The 21,885-nt window shown below is 40.1% G+C and overlaps 1 protein-coding gene and 1 pseudogene across 3 annotated transcripts in view; one reads left to right on the top strand and one right to left on the bottom strand.

Annotated features, from left to right (window-relative positions):
* APAF1 (apoptotic peptidase activating factor 1) overlaps positions 1-17,573 on the top strand; it is an 89,236-nt gene extending 71,663 nt beyond the window's left edge. For all 3 annotated transcript variants that reach the window (XM_070370312.1, XM_070370310.1, XM_070370313.1), the window contains 3 exons: positions 5,626-5,751; positions 7,520-7,666; positions 13,840-17,573. In XM_070370312.1, the coding sequence (XP_070226413.1) occupies positions 5,626-5,751; positions 7,520-7,666; positions 13,840-13,986 (420 nt within the window). In that variant the 3' untranslated portion in view covers positions 13,987-17,573. The remainder of the gene's footprint in view (positions 1-5,625; positions 5,752-7,519; positions 7,667-13,839) is intronic.
* Positions 15,297-20,732, bottom strand: LOC102264987 (formin-2-like; annotated as a pseudogene).
* Between the last annotated feature and the right edge of the window lie 1,153 nt (positions 20,733-21,885).

Here is a 21,885-nt window from a genome sequence, read left to right as displayed (position 1 = left end):
GATGAACACTAACTAATGAGTAAAAGAGAAAAATAATATTCTGTCTACATGGCTGCCTCTTGTGAATTTTTGGAGGATGACCATTGGCATTTAGTTTGTATCAAATATGTTAAGTGAATGACATTGAGGACTTTTGATTTCTCCTTTACTGATATATTTTTGTCTGTTAGTAATCAAAGGCAGCATCTACTGGATATTATAGGGATAAAAAGTATTGAAAGAGATTTACATTTAATTGTACACCCACAGTTAAATTTTTTGTAATCGATGTAAATTGATGCTTCTGAAAATCATATTCCAGTGAAATGATGCTGCTGCTCGGGGACACTGAAGACTCCATCCTATTCTTTTTTCTTCATCTTTGTTAATGGCATTGTTATCTGTCCATCTTTCCAAACTATAAACCTTGGAATTTCCTGGGACTTTCCTGTCTTCTGTGTTCTATTGATTACTACTCAGTGTCTCTTGGATCCTTATTCTCTTCCTTTTCCCCACCCCTAAGACCAGGCTGTCTTCTTTTATTGGTGGACCTGCCACTGGTCTGCACCTCTTCCAATTTATCTTCCCTGCTGCTGCCCAAGTGCCCTGTTGAAGCTCCTCTGAGACTTGGTGGTTTACAAGCCTATATCCTTAGCTCTTCTTTGTCTGTTTCTGCTAAATTGCTTCCTCTGTGCCAGACTACTTCTACTTCCACCTTTTTGTGCACACTCTTATCTTTGGCTCAACTCAACCTTTTATTCTTTTTTATATCAATGCATCGTGACTCATTCTTTTAGATCAGCATTTGAGGTCAATTCTTCAGTGAACTCTTTCCTGGCCCTCAGGGACGATTAGCTGTTCTACCTTAAGTGTTCCTATTACATGTTCTCATATTAATCATTTACTTCATACCACTGTTTGCTCAGCCATTTATGATTAAAGTAGAAACTTTTCAAGGACAGGGACTGAGTCTGGTTATCTTTGTACTACCAGTTCTTTGCCCTGGAACATTTTTTTCAGTATGTGCTTGTTAAATGGTGATGACAGAACCACCAGGGAGAATATTGGAAGGAAAAGAACAACATCTTTCTGCCAAGATAGTAGGTTGGTATAGGGATTATAGTAGGGTCATGATGGAGAGTTCTGACAAATGTGGTCCACTGGAGAAGGGAATGGCAAACCACTTCAGTGTTCTTGCTTTGAGAACCCCATGAACAGTATGAAAAGGCAAAAAGAGAGAGGACACTGAAAGATGAACTCCCCAGGTTGGTAGGTGGCCAATATGCTACTGGAGTTCAGTGGAGAAATAACTCCAGAAAGAATGAAGAGACAAAGCCAAAGCAAAAACAACACCCAGTTGTGGATGTGACTGGTGATAGAAGCAAAGTCTGATGCTGTAAAGAGCAATATTGCATAGGAACCTGGTATATTAGATCCATGAATCAAGGGAAATTGGAAGTGCTCAAACAGGAGATGGCAAGAGTGAACATTGACATTTTAGGAATCAGCGAACTAAAGTGGACTAGAATGGGTGAATTCAAATCAGATGACCATTTGTTTATTTTTGCTTTTATTTCCAGTATTCTAGGAAGTGGGTCATAGAGAATCCTGCTGTGATGTATGTTGGAGAGTGTTTTGCCTATGTTCTCCTCTAGGAGTTTTATAGTTTCTGGTCTTACGTTTAGATCTTTAATCCATTTTGAGTTTATTTTTGTGTATGGTGTTATAAAGTGTTCTAGTTTCATTCTTTTACAAGTGGTTGACCAGTTTTCCCAGCACCACTTGTTAAAGAGATTGTCTTTAATCCATTGTATATTCTTGCCTCCTTTGTCAAAGATAAGGTGTCCATATGTGCGTGGATTTATGGGACCTAATTAAACTTTAAAGCTTCTGCACAACAAAGGAAACTATAAGCAAAGTGAAAAGACAGCCTTCAGAATGGGAGAAAATAATAGCAAATGAAGCAACAGACAAACAACTAATCTCAAAAATATACAAGCAACTCCTACAGCTCAATTCCAGAAAAATAAATGACCCAATCAAAAAATGGGCCAAAGAACTAAATAGACATTTCTCCAAAGAAGACATACACATGGCTAACAAACACATGAAAAGATGCTCAACGTCACTCATTATCAGAGAAATGCAAATCAAAACCACTATGAGGTACCATTTCACGCCAGTCAGAATGGCTGCAATCCAAAAGTCTACAAGCAATAAATGCTGGAGAGGGTGTGGAGAAAAGGGAACCCTCTTACACTGTTGGTGGGAATGCAAACTAGTACAGCCACTATGGAGAACAGTGTGGAGATTCCTTAAAAAACTGAAAATAGAACTGCCTTATGATCCAGCAATCCCACTGCTGGGCATACACACTGAGGAAACCAGAATTGAAAGAGACACGTGTACCTCAATGTTCATCGCAGCAGTGTTTATAATAGCCAGGACATGGAAGCAACCTAGATGTCCATCATCAGATGAATGGATAAGAAAGCTGTGGTACATATACACAATGGAGTATTACTCAGCCATTAAAAAGAATACATTTGAATCAGTTCTAATGAGGTGGATGAAACTGGAGCCTATTATACAGAGTGAAGTAAGCCAGAAAGAAAAACACCAATACAGTATACTAACGCATATATATGGAATTTATAAAGATGGTAACAATAACCCTGTGTACGAGACAGCAAAAGAGACACTGATGTATAGAACAGTCTTTTGGACTCTGTGGGAGAGGGAGATGGTGGGATGATTTGGGAGAATGGCATTGAAATATGTATAATATCATATATGAAACGAGTCACCAGTCCAGGTTTGATGCACGATACTGGATGCTTGGGGCTGGTGCACTGGGACGACCCAGAGGGATGGTATGGGGAGGGAGGAGGGAGGAGGGTTCAGGATGGGGAACACATGTATACCTGTGGCAGATTCATTTTGATATATGGCAAAACCAATACAATATTGTAAAGTTAAATTAAAAAAGAAAAAAAAAATCTAAGTGACAAGCTTTGAAAAAAATAGTCTATAAACCATTCAAAGAGCAGCAATAAAAGTTACGTGGACTTTGCAAAAAAAAACAAAAACAAAAACAGATGACCATTATATCTACTGCTGTGGGCAAGAATCCCTTAGAAGAGATGCAGTAGCTATCATAGTCAACAACAGTCCAAAATGCAGTCCTTGGATGCAATCTTGAAAATGGCAGAATGATCTCTGTTCCTTTCCAAGGCAAACCATTCAATATCACAGTAATCCAAGTCTATGCCCCTACCAGTAATGCTAAAGAAACTGAAGTTGTACAGTTCTATGAAGACCTGTCAAGACCTTCTAAAACTAACACCCAAAAAAGATGTCCTTTTCATTATAGGGGACTGGAATGCAAAAGTAGACAGTCAAGAAATACCTGGAGTAACAGAATGAAGCAGGGCAAAGGCTAATAGAGTTCTGCCAAGAGAATGCACTCTCATAGCAAACACCCTCTTCCAATAACACTAGAGAAGACTCTATACATGGACCTCACCAGATGGTCAATACTGAAATCAGATTGATTATATTCTTTGTAGCCAAAGATGGAGAAGCTCTATACAGTCTGCAAAAACAAGACTGGGAGCTGACTGTGGCTCACATCGTGAACTCCTTATTGCCAAATTCAGACTTAAATTGAAGAAAGTAGGGAAAACCACTAGACCATTCAGGTATGACCTTCATCAAATCCTTATGATTATACAGTGAGAACTAGATTCAAGGGATTAGTTCTGATAGAGGGCCCAATGAACTGTGAATGGAGTTTAGTGACATTGTACAGGAGGCAGTGATCAAGACCATCCCCAAGAAAAAGAAATGCAAAAAGGCAAAACGGTTGTCTGAGGAGGCCTTACAAACAGCTATGAAAAGAAGAGATTCAAAAGGCAAAGGAGAAAAGGAAGATATACCCATTTGAATGCAGAGTTCCAAAGAATAGCAAGGAGAGATAAGAAAACCTTCCTCAGTGATCAATCAGTACAAAGAAATAGAGGAAAACAATAGAATGGGAAAGATTAGAGATCTCTTCAAGAAAATTAGAGATACCAAGGGAATATTCATGCAAAGATGGGCACAATAAAGGACAGAAACAGTATGTACCTAACAGAAGCAAAAGTTAGTAAGAAGAGGTGGCAAGAATACACAGAAGAACTATACAAAGAAAGATCTTCATGACCCAGATAATCATGATGGTGTGATCACTCACCTAGAGCCAGACATCCAGGAATGTGAAGTCAAGTGGGCCTTAGGAAGGATCACTATGAACAAAGGTAGTGGAGGTGATGGAATTCCAGTTGAGCAATTTCAAATCCTAAAAGATGATGCTGTGAAAGTGCTGCACTCAGTATGTCAGCAAATTTGGAAAACTCAGCAGTGGCCACAGGACTGGAAAAGGTCAGTTTTCATTCCAATCCCAAAGAAAGACAATGCCAAAGAATGTTCAAACTACTGCACAATTGCACTCATCTCGCTTGCTAGTAGAGTAATGCTCAAAATTCTCCATGTGCGGCTTCAACAGTACGTGAACCATGAACTTCCAGATGTTCAAGCTGGATTTAGGAAAGGCAAAGGAACCAGAGATCAAATTGACAACATCCGTTGGATCATCGAAATAGCAAGAAAGTTAGTTTCAGAAAAACTTCTACCTTATTGACTATGCCAAAGCCTTTGACTGTGTCAGTCATGACAAACTGTGGAAAATTCTTCAAGAGATGGGAATACCAGACCACCTTACCTGCCTCTTGAGAAATCTGTATGCAGGTCAGGAAGCAATAGTTAGAATTGGACATGAAACAACAGACTGGTTCCAAATCAGGAAAGGAGTACGTCACGGCTGTATATTGTCACCCTGCTTATTTAACCTATATGCAGAGTACATGATGAGAAAGGCTGGGCTGGATGAAGCACAAGCTGGAATCAAGATTGCCAGGAGAAATATCAATAACCTCAGATATGCAGATGACACCACCCTTATGGCAGAAAGTGAAGAAGAACTAAGGATAGGCTAGGAATTTCAGTCCCTATTATCTCATTTAATTTTCACTCTACAGGTGTTACTATTCCCATCATACAGATACAGAAACAAGCCAGAGAAGCTCATGTGGTTGTCCTAGGCCAAGGAACTAATAAATTGTGTTGCCAGCACTCCACTCAAGTCTTCTTCACTCTGTAGACCATTTTGCTGTTCTTCCTTTTGAGTCTAAAGAAGTTAAGGAAGCTGTGACTTTGATCTTTATGCTGAAGTTTACTTGAATAATTAAAGGGAAACTAAAATATTAACAAGGTTGCTAATTGGCATTTGGGCCTCTCATAAAAGGTTATAAACTGCTGAATATTAGTACTTCATATGATTGAATTTATGTCTAACTGGCCAGTAAAGAATCTGTCTGCAAGGCGAGAGACCTGGGTTCAGTCCCTGGGTCTGGAAGATTGCCTGGAGAAGAGAATGGTGACCCACCCCTGTATTCTTGCCTGGAGAATTGCATAGACAGAGGAGCCTGGCTGGCTACAGTCCATGGAGTTGCAGAGTCAGACTGATCAACTAATACACACAGCACTCGAGGCAGGGTTTGTAGTTGCTTATTTCTAGATTCCTAAACAATCTGAATTGCCTTCCAGATTTGGAGTTTTGAACTCCTTTCTCCTCTTCATGAATTGAGAGGCCACAAAGGCTGTGTGCGCTGCTCTTCCTTCTCTGTGAACAATAGCTTGTTGGCGACTGGAGACGACAATGGAGAAATCAGGGTAAGGTGTTTGCTGACATGAAAGCACTGTTTTTCTTATAGCTGCGGCTGGTCCTCTGTACCACATCGGGGCCCTTTGTTAATGTAACAGGGAAGCACAGGCTATGGGGTTCTGGTTGGATGAGGCATGCTTTGTTCTGTTTCCTGTGCACGTTGTGTTCACAGCTGCACTCCACTGCAGAAAAGAATTCGTTTTAGAGTTAGAAGCATTTCCTATGTATGTGAGAAGGCAGATGCCCTAGTTATTTGCAGTTGGCTCTCTGCTGTTAGCTTGAGAATGATTCATCCTAATTCTTGGATCTGAACCAAAGATTGTTTTTAGTGGCAGAATTTGAGGAGAATAATTTTTGTAAATTGTTATCTAGATTATAAATGAATTGCAATTCTGCTGTTTTCTGCACTGAAAGGTCTCTTTAGCACTGTATCCATTAAATAGTCAACATTTAGAGTAGGGCCTGTTGCTGTCCTCATGGGGCTCTTTGCTGCTGGTTGTATTGGAAGCACTGGGTGGTTGAAAATGATTGGACATTGGGGTGCTTTGGTAACCAGTATAATTAAGGAGAGTCTTTTTTTTTTTTTTCATGAAAGAGAAATTAAAATTCAAGGAATTAGGTATATAATGTAGAAGAGTGAGACAGTATGCAGTTTGCTGGAACAGAGGTATTATCAGATAGGCCTTCTAGGAAAATAAGATTCTCTTGCTTAAGAACTAAGTAATCAACTAAGTAATCTCTATGCCATTCTCAAAAATATCACACCTGCTGAAGGAGCAGGGCTGCTTTGGGAACATTGGTTTTGCTCTGAGTCCTCATCTCTGGATGAAAGGACCTCTTTATTGGTTATAAGGCAGTGTTTCATTTTTCCAGAAAGCCCTAAAGGTAAAAATTGTCTCTCTTTAAGTGCTATTCAAAAAATTTTCTTTAGTACATTAAAAAAAATTTGTCCACTTGATTTTTCAAAAATACAGGAAAGCAGTAAATTATATATATATATATATCTCTCTCTCTCTTTATATCTAGCTGTCTTACTGAATTCTTTCTAGTCAATTTTCCATTTGGTTCTCTTGGATTTCCCAGGGAGATATTTACAAATGATGATTTTTATTATTTTCTTTTGCTATTTATGCCTCTGTTTTTCTTATTCTGATGTGTAGTTTCTTTGAAAAATTAGAGTACTGCTGATATATTATCACTGGAAGTAAATGGAAATATTAGTATCTTTTAGTAATTAGGTTGTTTATAGGAGTTCAGTAAAATAATCTTAGTGAATTTTATATGTTTGCTTCCTTACTTTATACATATAAAATATTAAAAATTATACATATGTGTATAAAAAAAACTTACTGGACTTACTGTTTTAAAATATGTGTACTTTAGGTGTTTGTATTGTATCTGTCGTTATTCTAGATCCTAAACTAGAATTCTTTGTTCTTTTGAGGTAGTTTAATTTGTTAGGCCTTTTTTGTTTATTCCTGCTTCTCCTATCATACTCTTTTTATTCAGTGAAAGAGTCGCAGTTTTCTAATTAATCACTCTTAAGTCCTTTTGTTTTTTTTTTTTTTGGAGTATAGTTAATGATAAATATCATAAGTAATGCATTTTAATTGTATATATATTATTTAATTTGAAAAGAATGTAGTCTAAAAAAATTACTAAGGTATCACTGAATTGTAATTATATTTTTAAGAAAAATTTCCATATATTTTCCAGATGAGATAGATATAAAACTTCTGAGTAAGCCTGCTAATGAACTGTGTATCACTTTTGTAGATATGGAATGTCTCAAATGGTGAGCTTCTTCATTTGTGTGCTCCGATTTCAGTAGAAGAAGGAGCTGCTACTCATGGAGGCTGGGTGACCGACCTTTGCTTTTCTCCAGACACCAAAATGCTTGTTTCTGCTGGAGGATATCTCAAGGTGAGGGATTCTTAAAGACTGAAGGAAAAGAGCAGCCTGTACCCTACTTGCCAAGCTATTTTCACATCTTGTGTCTCAGTTGGGCCTCATACAACCCATCAGAAAGGAGGGGCAGTTACTATTACCTGTTTTGGGTGTCAAGATGGATCTACAAGGCTGCTTTCCTCAGGTCTTTCGGAAGCTCTGATGACAGTGTTAGGGATATTCTCAGACCAGAGCTCTCATACCACCCCATACAAGTCTTAGATGATCAGAATGACTAGAAAGTAGGGTGTTTAACTGGATTTGATTTCCTACTTTGCTAATTGTGAACTGTGTTGGTTGAAAGTCTTTAAAAAATTTTTTTATTTGTGAGATTTTTTTCTTAAGTATTAGTGGTAATAGTAACAATAATAAAAATAGTAATAATAGTATTATACTATCATTATAGTAGTAATAATAATAAAAATAGCAATAGCAACATATTGCTTTATAGTTTAGAAAATGCTTTACTTACATCATCTTTGTAGCCAGCTTTGTGAGACTTAAATTTTATCATCTTTGGTTTGTAGGTGAGGAAAGTGATGTTCATAGAGGTTGTGGATTTCCTAAAATTGCTTAGTACATTTGCTCATACGAACCTAGTATTAGTAAATACTGAGGCCACTGTCGAGTATGTTGTGGTGCCTCAGGGTTGTTTTTGATGCTTGCATCTTTTTATCCGTCCCCTCACTAAGAGTGTACTAAGTGCCACTGTGTGCTGACTCTCCTGTGTGGGACAGAGTTTAAAACTTGGTTCTTGCCTAGGTGGTTGACAGTCTTTGGGGGAAACAGACAGTAAATAAAGTCTCATAAGTGTAAGAGGGGTTCTAGGACATGTCTGCAGAAGGATACTGGAAGCACAAAGGAGACGACAGAGGGTTCCTGGGGAAGGGATGCTGGAGCTGAGCCTTTTGAGTAGCAGTTGGTGTGTAAAAGGAGTTTGAAGATGGTACTGTATATTGTACTGATCGCTTAATATAGAATGCTGTTGAATTAGATCTTGTGATACTGTGTTTTTCTTCCTGAAAACGTTCAAGGGTAGGAGATGATTTTAACTGTCTAGTACAGTATGTGTACTTACATACTGTAGTGTATGTGTACTGTAGTGTAGTGTTGTGTACTTCACAACTGTGCTTCATCGCCCAGTTGCATCTGACTCTTTGCGACCCCGTGGACTGTAGCCCGCCAGGCTCCTCTGTCCATGGGATTCTCCAGGCAAGAATACTGGAGTGAGTTGCCATTCCCTTCTCCAGGGGATCTTCCCAACCCAGGGATTAAACCCAGGTCTCCTGAGTTGCCAGTGGATTCTTTACCATCTGAGACACCCGGGAAGCCCAAGAATACGGGAGTCTGTAGCCTGTCCCTTCTCAGGGGTGAAGGACCGGGAGAACCAGCTGAGCTACCAGGGAAGCCCCCTGGCACAATATTGTTGTTGTTCAGTCGCTCAGTCGTGTCCAACTCTTTGTGACCCCATGGACTGCAGCATGCCAGGCTTCCCTGTCCTTCACCATCTCCTGGAGCTTGTTCAAACTCATGTCCATTGAGTTGGTGATATCATCCAACCATCTCATCCTCTGCGTCCCCTTCTCCTCCTGCCTTCAATCTTCCCTAGCATCAGGGTCTTTTCTAATGAGTTGGCTCTTTGCATCAGGTGGCCAAAGTATTGGAGCTTCAGCATCAGTCCTTCCAATGAATATTCAGGACTGATTTCCTTTAGGATTGACTGGTTTGATATCCTTGCAGTCCAAGGGACTCTGAAGAGTTTTCTCTAACACCACAGTTAAAAAGCATCAGTTCGTCAACGCTCAGCCTTCTTTATGGCCCAACTCTCAACATCCATACATGACTGGAAAAACTATAGCTTTCACTAGATGGACCTTTGTTGGCAAAGTAATGTCTCTGCTTTTTAATATGCTATCTAGGTTGGTCATAGCTTTTCTTCCAAGGAGCAAGCGTCTTTCAATTTCATGGCTGCAGTCACCATCTGCAGTGATTTTGGAGCTCAAAAAAATAAATTCTCTCACTGTTTCCATTGTTTGCCCATCTGCTTGCTATTTGCCATTAAATTATGGGACCGGATCTCATGATCATCATTTTTTGAATGTTGAGTTTTAAGCCAGCTTTTTCTCTCCTCTTTCACTTTAATCAAGAGGCTCTTTAGTTCCTCTTCTCTTTCTGCCATAAGGGAGGTGTCATCTGCATATCTTATATTTCTCCCAGCAGTCTTGATTCCAGCTTGTGCTTCATCCAGATTGGCATTTTGCATGATGTATTCTGCTTATAAAGTTAAATAATCACTGTGAAAACATACAGCCTTGATGTACTCCTTGCCCAATTTGGAACCAGTCCATTGTTCCATGACAGGTTCTAACTGTTGCTTCCTGACCTGTATATAGATTTTTCAGGAGGCAGGTAAGGTGGTCTGGTATTCCCATCCTTTTAATAATTTTCCCCAGTTTGTTGTGATCCATTCAGTCAAAGGCTTTAGTGTAGTCAATGAAGCAGAAGTAGATGTTTTTCTGGAATTCTCTTGCTTCTTTTTATGATCCAACAAATGTTGGCCATTTGATATCTGGTTCCTCTGCCTTTTCTAAATTCATCTTGAACATTTGGAAGTTCTCGGTTCCTGTACTGTTGAAGCCTCGCTTGGAGAATTTTGAGCATTTGCTAGCATGTGAAATGAGTGCAGTTGTGGTGTAATTTGAACATTAGCACAGTATAGATGTTCAAAAATATCTGAATGACTGAATTGAAGTTTTTGGATATATGGCACCTATATAAATGCAATTTTATTTAATGAATACTCTAGCTTGTAAAAAAGAGAAGTCAGAGGGCAGTTTTTAGCTCTATGAGAGGATGTGTGTTGTGATTCATTTTACAAGTTTACATTGAAAGTACACTGTAGTTCACAAAATGTTGCATTAGCCTGTACCTAAATAAAGGCCCATGGGGTCACGGGCATGACTCAGCGACTAAATAGTAGCAGCAAAGAAAGGCACGCCTTTATTTAGTTATTGGGGGATTGAGATACTGTTACCCCTTGTCCTCCTTGAGTGTAGAGATAAACTGCTCCAAGGATAATTCTTAGGGGAGCAGCATTGCTGTTTTTGTGTTGGAAGCTGGGAGTCCTCAGCTGTATTAACTCATGAAAAACTTAACTGCTCAGCTTTGACATTGAGCTTCTAGAGACCCTGTCTTTTGATGCTCTGGGCCCCATAGAAGACTGTCACAGAATTGTGAGTCTGGCTTACAAGACACAATAGAGATCAGTGACTAGATAGCCAGCGTTCCTAGAGAAGCACGAGATAAACAGCAGAATCAACGTCTGTAGAGTTATGTCTTGAGCGTGAAAGAACCTATAGCCTATGTATTAAGTCTGTATATTTCAGTGACAGGCTGTTCTTTCTTCTGGTTTGGTTACCAGCATGGTTAAACTGATTATGATATAGCCCAGCCTGCATCTACCCAGCATGTTAATGAGACTATGCAAAAGCACAAAGCAAATTAAAAAGTAAAAAGAAATAGCTGCTGTAGTATCCAAGAAAATAGGCCTTTTGAGTCTGTTTATAACCCAAGCTATATAAATTGAATGTCAGTAAGATAAAGTGTGTATCCAGTAGCTAAAAAGCTCTTAACTTTTAAAATTATTTCTATTTATAAGTTAAATATAATGTGATTTACTTGTGTTATACCACAGAGTACATCCTGTTAGAAAGGCAAGAAATCCACAGTAAGTTATACCTGTGAGGAGAAAGGCTGATTTGAAATATTAAATACATGGTGATAAGTACAGGTTTGCCATTACTTAGAGGCAACAGAATATTAAGTTCAGGAGAATGAGCCTTGGGGCAGACTGCCTGAATTCAGAGCCTAGCTCTGCCACTCATTAGCTTTGTGATCTTGCATAAGATGATTTCTCATCTATAAAATCGGTGTAATAATAATACCTACCTCATAGGGTTGGGAGGGTTAAAGGAGTGAATACATGTGAAGTACACAGGTGGCACATCGTGTACCTGAGTAAATGTTAGCTATTTTTTTCCGTTTTTAAAAAAGTGAAGTGTAGTTGATTTAGTGTTTCAGTTGTACAGCAAAATGGTTCAGTTATATATATATTTAATATAGGTGTTGAATATAATTCTCTGTGCTGTAACAGTAGGTCCTTATTGCTTATCTATTTTATATATAGTAGTTTGTACCTGTTAGTCCCCAATTCCCAATGTATCCTTTCCTTTACCTGCTATTTCTAAAAAAAAATTATTTCTTAGAGCAAATTTAGTTTCACAGTAAAGTTGGTTGAAAAGTACAGAGTTCTCATATACCCCACCGCCTCCACATATAAGCCTCCCCACTATCAACATCCTCCACCAGAGGGTACATTTGTTATAACTGATGAATGTTCATTATCACTAAAGTCCATAATTTCTGTTAGGATTCACTCTTGGTATTGTACATTCTATGAATTTTGATGAATGTATAATGGCATGTCCACCATTGTCGTATTATGCAGAACAGTTGCACTGCCCTAGAAGTCCCCTGTGTAAGTCCTGTTTAAGTGGTTAAGACTCCGTGCTTCCACTGCAGGGGGCATAGATTAAATCACTGGTTAGGGAACTAAGGGTTTCACATGCTGTGTGGTATGGCCAAAAAGAGAGTCCTGTTTAATATTGTCTTTTCATCCATGGTCACATTAATGACTGTGGGGTAGTGTTTCCAAGCAGAGAGGTTTAATAGTGGGAAGGGTATGGGTGCACAAGGTTGGGAAACCAGATATCTGTTCCACTTCTGCCACCTGCTAGCAGTGTCATCCACAGTGACAACGCCTTTCTTCTCTCTCAGCCCTGGCTTCCTTACTTTTAAAGTGAGGCAGTTGGACCAGCTGATCTCTGTGATTTGCCTTTAGTGGCTGTCCTCCGCAGTCTTGATTACACTGCTGTTTTATAGTGCAAAATTGTTAGTTCTGGAAAATTTCAAGTTAGTACATGTTGCTTTACGTAAGTCCACAGGTATGCTTTTACTGGTTAGCATGACCAATAGTGAACATGAATAGTTGATCCAGTCACATGAGCAAGGCAGAATGCTGGGCATTGCCATGGATACAGAAGTGACCATTGCATTTATAATTCTCAGAATCTTGATGTACCTCAGGCCTTTTCAAAAGTTGTTCATGTACATGGTCTCTTGCCTTAGCTGTGATATATATAGGTAAAGCATCATGATCTCCATTTGGTAACAGAATATAAATATTATTATAATCTTAGCCAGTTCAACAATTGGGAGGAGAAAGGAAGGACTTGGTCCGAGTACCTCCTGCAGTTGAATGTTCAGTATTTATTTGGCAAATACATGTATAGACTTTTTAAAACAAATTATTTTTTTATTTTTGGCTGTGCTAGGTCTTTGTTGTTGCACAGGCTTTTCTCTAGTTGTGGTGAGCAGGGCCTGCTCTCTAATTGCAATGCATGGGCTTCTCATTGCTGTGGTTTCTCTTGCTGCGGAGCACCAGCTCTATGACACGTGGGCTCAGTAGTTGTGGCTCCTGTGCTCCAGAGCACAGGCTCAAGAGTTGTGGCTTCGTTGCTCCGAGGCATGTGGGGTCTTCCTGTATCAGGGATCTAACCTGTGTCTTTTGCATTGGCAGTCAGATTCTTTACCACTGAGCCACCAGGGAAGCCCAAATAAAAAATTTGGTCATGGGCTCTTGAATCACTCCTGGTGAAAGGATTCAGTAGAGAGAACCTATTCTGTTCTGCAGCTCATATTATGAGTAGTCAAGACTACTTGACTACATAGAGGATTGTTCTTGCCATTCTACTGAGGACATGCAGACAGAATTCAGTCCAGCTGTGGCTGTAATGGGCTCTAGGTAGCCTGTGTCTGCAGTTTTGAGTAGGCTGTGTGTTTCTCCATTTTGCCTTACAAGGGGGTTAGTTAGGTGTGGGGTTGCTGTGAGGCACTCACCAGGGCTAATCATGAAAGGCAGACTGGGTTGATGATACTGTATTTAGCATTAAACTATCTATAGACATCTTTCCTGGCATTAGCTTAAATTTGGGAGTAGGAGGGGCAGGGGCGAAGGATCCTGTTGGCACTGCAGATTGTCTCACACTGTAATTACCAGCCTAATAAGAATTTTGTTTTTCTCTGCACAGTGGTGGAATGTTGTCACTGGGGAATCCTCACAGACCTTCTACACAAACGGAACCAATCTTAAGAAAATACACGTGTCCCCTGACTTCAAAACATATGTGACTGTTGATAATCTTGGTATTTTATATATTCTAAAGATTTTAGAGTAAAATAGTTAAGTGGTGATGTAAGTTGACCTCTTTTAATTTTGAATTGGAAAAAAATCCTAATGAAACTCTGTACTTTAACTTTTATAAAGCTGTGAATTGTTTTGTAGTATTGCATTCATTACAAAAGTGTTTGTGGTTGGATGAATAATATTAATGTAATTTTTCCCAAATGGACATGCCTTTAATCTTGTTTTTCATAATCACCATCATTTTTTAACAGTTCGTCCTTAAGATGCAAATGAAAATGTAAATATGTACCTAGTTATACCATTGGTAAAATTCTCCCTTGCTACATTCAAATTGGTTGACATAATAATGAAAATAATTGGAAGGAAATATATATATTTTAATACTATCATTGGTGCAGGCCATGCCTCAGGGTGGTGGTAGCCTGCTTTCTGAACCACACCCCAAGGGGGTATATACTTCTCCCAAATATAATCTCTGAGCCTATTTACACACCTTAAAATTTGCTTTCAAAATATTGTGTCTATGTGCACAGTTTGCAAAATTTTCTTTAATTCTCTTGATAAGTGAGTCTTAGGTTTCAAAGTTCTCTCTGTGAAGCAAATGTTATGCATGCTGTAGAGAGTAGATTTTGTCGGTCTTCCTTTTTTCCTTAGCTTGTGGCAGCCCCAGGCTGGACCTGGACTCTGTCAGTCTCTGGACTGGGCCTCTCCTGCTCTGTCTGATTTTTTATGTACCAGACTTCCTGCTTGACTGAACTTAACCTTTCTTAATCCTCACTTTCTCTCTTTTCTTAAAAGTAATTGTTCCATATTTAAATGTTAGTAAATTGGGATAATTGAGGAGGAGCTAATTTTAATCATAAGTTTTAACAACAGACTTCTTCTAAGATACAGAAAATAGTTAATAATACTTTTCTTCTAAATTCCATTTATTTTTAGATGAATGGCATTGCCAGTGCTGTTCTCTTAGCGAATTTCAAGAGAATTCTCTGGTTTTCTACACCATACTGGAAGAGTCATTGTGACTGGAAGATGTCACCTTTAACCTCCCAGCCAGTCTGTTTTCCTTCCCTTCTCTTCCTCCTCCTTTCTCTCCCTCGAAAGTTAATTAAAAAAAGAAATTAGAAAAGATAGTTTTTCTTTTTTTTTATGTATTTTATTTTCATATAAATTAACATTCTAGAAAAATTAAAATAGAAACACTAAATACAGTATTGCACATAGCAATCTCTGTTAAATGCCCCATTATATCATTGAAGTTCATATACACATGGAGGGACTAAAGGAGACAGGACGATGGAAGCAGCTGCAGTGACTCATTTTTGTTCTGCTTTTCATTGGTCAGGTTTTCATGCTTATTTTTGCTTTAATTCCAGAGTCATGTCTTGATTTTATTTTATAGAGTGATTTTCCCTTTTTCTGCCTACACACCTCTTCAGTTTGTTTTACTCTTCTTGTAGAATAAGTTTGTTCTCTTTCTTCCAAAAGTCTTTAAAGTCAGAGCTGAATTCATGCCAGATACTGAAGAAAATGTTTGGGGACACTTCCTTCTCTCCAATTTTTGGTCTCATGAAGAAATAGGCTGTAGTCTCCAAAAAACACTTATGAGTCTCTGTCAGTGAGTTCTCCTCTGCTTCTTGGTCAATTTTAGCTTGAATGAGAAATTGTTCCATGTTATCTTTGAAAGGCTAAATTTGCTCTTTTGAGGACACTTAGTAAACTTTCCCCGCTTCAATTTCACAGGCTCTCAGGTCTGTCTTGAGTTTTCTGAGGTCTTTTTGAAAATCTTCACACTTCATCTGCGAGGCCTGAAAGAGGTCCTGGGATTCGGGCAGTGGAAACACACACTGTTCTTTCCCAGCGTCCTCATCAAAATTGCAAATATAATATGACACGATATGTGACAACAGGCTTCTGCTATTGTCATTGCTTTTAACATCTTTCAGCTTTGGGAGAATATCTAATTCAAAACTGTCTGCCTGTCCCCGAGTTTTATTTCCATCATTCATGTAGTTGCCAAAGCCAAGAACCGAACCCAAAACCTGCATAACCCTTGAGCCATGTTTTAATGTCTCACACAACTTCTGTAGCAGCTCCAGTTTGCACCGAATTGAGCAAATGGTTTCTGAAAATGTGGACTGAAACAGGATGCAAAAGACTCACTCTGAAAGTTGGGGATTAGTGACAGTTCATAAAGGAACTGCTCAGGTTTGTCCAGAGACTTGGCATTTTCCTTGTCTTTGGAGGACTGAATATGCTTTTCAGTTTTTTCCAGTTCAACTGACTGTGCATATCTATTCTCATAGAGAGCTTGAAGGGTCTTTAGGTCAACCACAGAATTGTCCAAGTTCACCACAGCATGTTGTATATCTTTCATATCTAAGTGAAGGCTAGACATTGATATTCCAACTGCTTTGAGACCTTTTGTTGCTTAGTAACTTGACAACTTAGCCATGGTCTTTGTGATGGTGCCAGAAATGGGTTTCTTCCTTTCCTTGACAGTATATTTAGAAAACAATTCCTCAAATTCATGCCAGATACTGAAGAAAACATTTGGGGACACTTCCTTCTCTCCAGTTTTTGGTCTCATGAAGAAATAGGCTGTAGTCTCCAAAAAGCACTTATGAGTCTCTGTCAGTGAGTTCTTCTCTGCTTCTTGGTCAATTTTAGCTTGAATAAGAAATTGTTCCATGTTATCTTTGAAAGGCTAAATGTGCTCTTTTGAGGACACTTGGTAAACTTTCCCTTCAACTTCACAGGCTCTCAGGTCTTTCTTGAGTTTTCTGAGGTCTTTTGGATGGCTTTTGGGTGAATCTATGGATGGCTCTTCAATTTTTTCCCAAATAAGTGAAGTACAGGCGTCTCTGGCCTGTCTGTGACTGTCAGACCAGGGAAGGAATGCAGGCGGTGGAGGCTGGAGGGATGGCTGTCCATCAAGCTGAACTGATACTCGCTTTGGAGACACGACCAAAGAGATTTCTGAGCAGAACTTGGTCTGAGGTCCTGAAGGCAAGGGCAGCTCCACTGATTCTCCATGTGCGGTCAAGGGTGGGGGCCCACCGGTGGGGCCTCCCCAGGAGGAAGCGCCAGCACACCACCCTCTTCCATCGAGGATGTCCGGATGGACCTGGCCTGTACAGTCCTTTCATATCTGACGTCATTTTCACCCAACCTGAGGGCTTCCAGACCCGCCTCTAGGGCGAGGTATTGCTTCTCTAGCTTAGCTATCCTGGTCTTCAGATCCTCAATGGTCTGCTCCAGCTACTGGATGACAGTGGCCTGACCCTCAGACTTCATGTCACACACTTCCTGTGTCAGCATCCTTAGGCCTGTGTTCTTCATCAGGAGGTTTAGATGGTGGCCAAGCAGCTGGGACTGTCTTGGGAAACTGCCCTTCAATATAATCCAGTGAGTGTGTGGGGTGACTAACTGCAGCCCAGGTGTAAAGTTGATCTTGTCAGTGCAGAGGTCAAAGTATCCTAATGCACAGCAAACGTGGACGCTGCCAGCACTCAAAGATAGTTTTTGACAGGGAAAAGCATATCAGTAATATCAGTAACTAGCTTTTTTGACCTCCTGATTAGGAATTTTATTTGCAGCTTAAATCCAAACATTTTCCCTGAAATATATTGTTAAGTGTTAGTAATAGATGTGGTTCTTACATAAAAGACAAAATTCAAAAATTTTTGTTGCTGCAACAAGAACTAAATCAAGTGAATATCAGCTTTAATAGTAGGCAAGCATTGAGCCAGTTTCTGTTGTTGGTGCATATTAGTAGATGTGGGGCGGGTAGGGGGATAGACCACTCCAGATGTATTTTAGATTAGATGTTCCTATTTAGCACTTGAGGGAACCGTAAGTAGAGTGAATAAAATACTTTGATTAGATTTGTTTTTGTTTTTTTTGTTTTATGGTGGGTTGAGGAACTGATTATGGACTTACTGTGACATAAGCAAATGTGATGTGAAAATCTCAATTTCATAAAAGAAAATTTCTGTAGTGGCATGTTCTTTGTAGAGTACCCAAATCATAATTTGATTTACATACAGTGTTTAGGAACTCTCTGTTTATAGCTCAGAGTATAAGTTATAACTTTTGGAATTAAGTCACTTGACTATGAAAGTATAGCAACAGATATGCCTTTAAAAATGCCTTGATTGGCCCTTATCTTACAAATAAAAAGAAAAATAACAAGAAAGACCAGGTAACATGAGGGAAGAAGAAGAGCCTTTCAAGGCAGCTTAAGTGGCCAGTCAAGGGGAGGGTTTTTGTTTTTACTTTTGGATAAGCATTTTTCAAACATTTCTCCTTGCTTTATTATTATTGTTTTTTAATTGGAAATACATTGTATTTTGTGTGTGTGTGTGTGTTTTTTTTTTTTTTTTTACATTGGGTATGTTTGTATGTTTTGAAAACTGTTTTGTATTTGTGATATGCTTACATGATTTTTTTGCCTTGGTATACATTTTAATACATGAATTAAAAATTTTATAATAAAATTCCTAAAATATTTTTGAAAAGCATTTTCAGATTATTTCAGACTCCTTGCTTGTTCTTTTTTGATCAGAAAACACACATGGGAGATTCTTCAAATTAAAGCCATCAGCCTCTATGCCTTATTGGGTGTAATGCAGTTCTATTGAAATTTTCTGTCTCTTCAGTTTGTCTCTGATGCCCAGTGTGGCCAGCACAGAGAAGATCCTGTAAAGAGAATTCATTCATTCCTTCTTTCATTCAGTATATATTTATTGAGATCTGCCCTGTGCTTCGCAATTTTGTTAGTATTGGGGATATAACAGTGAGCCAAGTAGAGTCCTTGCCGTCTTGCAGTTGGGGGCTCAGGAGACACAGACAAAAAGTCAAATTTAGTGATTAGCTTGTATGTGAGTAGGGAGAAGGAGGGTTGCAGTTACAGGGGGGCTGCTCATTCAGGGGGTGGCACTTGAGACCTCAAAGGTGAGGTAGTGAGTCAGGCAGGTGTCTGGAGAGTGTCCCCAAGTGAGGATACAGCAAGTACGAAGGCTTGACATTGGGATGGCTTGGTCTGCTCCAGCAAAGGCAAGGGGGCCACTGTGGCCAGAGAAGACAGAGCTAGGAGCACAGTAGGAGATGCAGCCAGCTCTTCAGGGGGTCTCCCAGGCCAGGGCGAGGACGTCTCGCCTGAGACAGGAGCCAGCACAGGACTGTGAACAGTGGAGGCATTCGACATAAACGTGGCAGTTGAGAATCAAAAAAGCAGGGAGGGAATTGGGGAGACCACTGAGAAGCTTTTACAATAATTTGGGCAAAATGAAGGCGGCCAGACGGGTGGCAGCAGTAGAGGCTGTGACAAGCTGAATTCTGGATACATTTTAAAGGTAAGTGTTAATAAGAGTTGCTGATGGAGCAGATAAAGGTTTGAGAGGGACAAGTCAAGAACAATACCAACGTGTTGGCCTCTGACTTGAGCAACTGGAAGAATATAGTTGCCATTTGACTGAGATGAGAAGGCAGAGAAAGGAGCTGACTTTCGGACAAACTAAGTTCAAGGTGAGTGTTAGGCAGCCAAGTGATGTTGAGTAAGTGATTGAAGAAAAGGGTCTGGAGGGAATTCCTGGTGGTCTAGCTTTCACTGCTGTGAGCCCTAGTTGGTGAACTAGGGCTTTGATCCTAACTGGTGAACTAAGATCCCTCGGGCTGCACTCCATCCTCCTCCCCCATCCCTACCCCCCACTGAAAAAAAAGGTCTAGAGTTCATGAGGGGGGAAGTCTCTGATGGAGATAAAAAGCTGAGAGTCATCAGCCAATTGATGGTATTTAAAACCATAGGATGAGATTCAATGAAATGGACGTAGATAAGACAGAAGAAAGCCCTGTTTTGAGCTCGGCACAGTCTGGAGGTTGGTGAGCTGAGGGACCAGCATACGAGACGGAGAAGGACCAGCAGAGACTAACAATTGCAACCTAGTGTGGTAAGTGCAGTGGGCATGGGGTCCTTCACTCTGTGTGCTCTCGGGTAAGATTGCTTTATTGGTTCATTCAGCCACCTGTCTCATCCTCTATGCCTTGAGTATCTACTGTGCCTTGTACTGTTTTAAGCAGCAGTGAAGGCAACAAACACATTTTAGTTTTTGGGGAAAATTGGGGAAATGAGAGAATAAAATACCAGCAGTTGTCTCATCTGTAGAAGTTCCTCCTCAGGATTGTTGTAAGGATCTAATAAGAATGTTCATGAAGTACTTAGTGTATCAGTGCTTGGACCAAGAAAGTGCTCACTGCACATTCCTTGATGTTATTTGGGTCTCTTCAGCTTTCATGTGGCAGCAGGCACTTCCCTAGTTGTGCTCTCTCCCAGCAGTCCTGCCTCTGAGTGATCTTTCCAGACTGCTCATCTTATCGTGTCACTTCTCTTTAAAACCCTGGACCTGCTGTGTTCTCTTGCTTCTGTAGCTTTTGTAGCTGTTCTCACTTCTACACTGCCCCTCCCCAACCTGGTTTTTGTTCCTAATTCCTCATTGTCTTTTTCCTTGAGATAACCCTTCTGCTGAAGGCTCCCCTGTCCTCTTGTAGCCCCCTCTTTTCTCTGTCATGGATTTTATTGCCCTGTACTGTTTGCTTAGTGGAGCCCCCATTAGATCACAAACTCCACAAAAGCCAGGTCTGCCAGGTGTTTCATTCCAGTCTGCTGTAAGCCCAGCTTCAGTTGGTGCCTGAGCACCTCTTTGCTGAGTGATTGGAATTCTCGGATACCCTCATGCCCATAGTGCGTTCTTTGTTCTCGGATACCCTCATGCCCATAGTGCGTTCTTTGTTCTCCCTCTGCACTAGGATGTCACAAGGCTGTCAAGATGTATCACATCACCAGCATTTTCTTTATCTTCCTGTTTTAATTTGGCACTTTATTGTGAAGCATTGTTAGGCAAAAGTAAAATTTTACTTCGATAAAAAAGATTTGCTTCCAGATTATATAAAATGAATAAACATATCCCTGGAGTGTTTCAGTTGGCAAGTATGGTGATCTATTCAACATATGTTCTGTGTTGTTATTATAATTTACTTACCAACTTTTAGAGAAGGAGAAATGGTTTTCTAAGAACTCTTAGTCTCTGAAGATGGTCACTTGAATGGATTCCCTTGCTTGTAACCCCTGTCCTTCAGACTATAGATATGAAAGTGAAAGTGTTAGTCGTTGAGTCATGTCTGACTCTTTGTGACTCCATGGACTGTGGCCTGCTGGGCTCCTCTGTCCATGGAATTCTCTGGGCAAGAATATTGGAGTGGGTTCATTCCCTTCTTCAGGGATCTTCCCAGTCCAGGGATCAAACCTGGGTCTCCTGCATTGCAGGCAGATTCTTTACTATGTGAGCTACCAGGGAAGCCCAAGACTACAGGGCAGGAGCAGAAGAATTTGTGTCACACATGGGGCTCGTTAGAGACCAGCCCTTTGAAGTCACTTGACATCAGCAGGGACTTACTGCTGAGTCAGATGACATTGTGACTAGAACAAGACTTGGGACATCTTCGTTTCAGTTATGATTCAGGAAAATGAGTCGCTCATGTTCATTGTAAATTCATTTTGACGTCAGGCCCTCAGAACTACTTAACCACATGGAAGTGAAAGAAAATTTCTCTGTAATTTCTCATCACCAGGACTAGAATGAGTATCTTGAGAGAGCATTCTATACCTGAGTTTGGGTTTGGTGTTTCTGAGCATCTGAGTGACCAGGAAACATCCAGTGGGTGAGTGCAACCTCATGGACTATAGCCTGCCAGGCTCCTCTGTCCATGGAATTCTCCAGGCAAGAATGCTGGAGTGGGTTTCCATTCCCTTCTCTAGGGGAGTTTCTTGACCCAGGGATCGAACCCAGGTCTCCTGCATTGCAGGCAGATACTTTACTATTTGAGCCACCAGGGAAGTTCCCTATCTTCACAGTAGTTGAGTGCCTTTGCA

This window comes from Bos mutus, chromosome 5 (assembly GCF_027580195.1).
Source record: "Bos mutus isolate GX-2022 chromosome 5, NWIPB_WYAK_1.1, whole genome shotgun sequence".
Lineage (NCBI taxonomy): Eukaryota > Metazoa > Chordata > Mammalia > Artiodactyla > Bovidae > Bos > Bos mutus.
The sequence above is the reverse complement of the archived record's forward strand: the minus strand, read 5'-3'. Positions and strand labels throughout refer to the sequence as shown.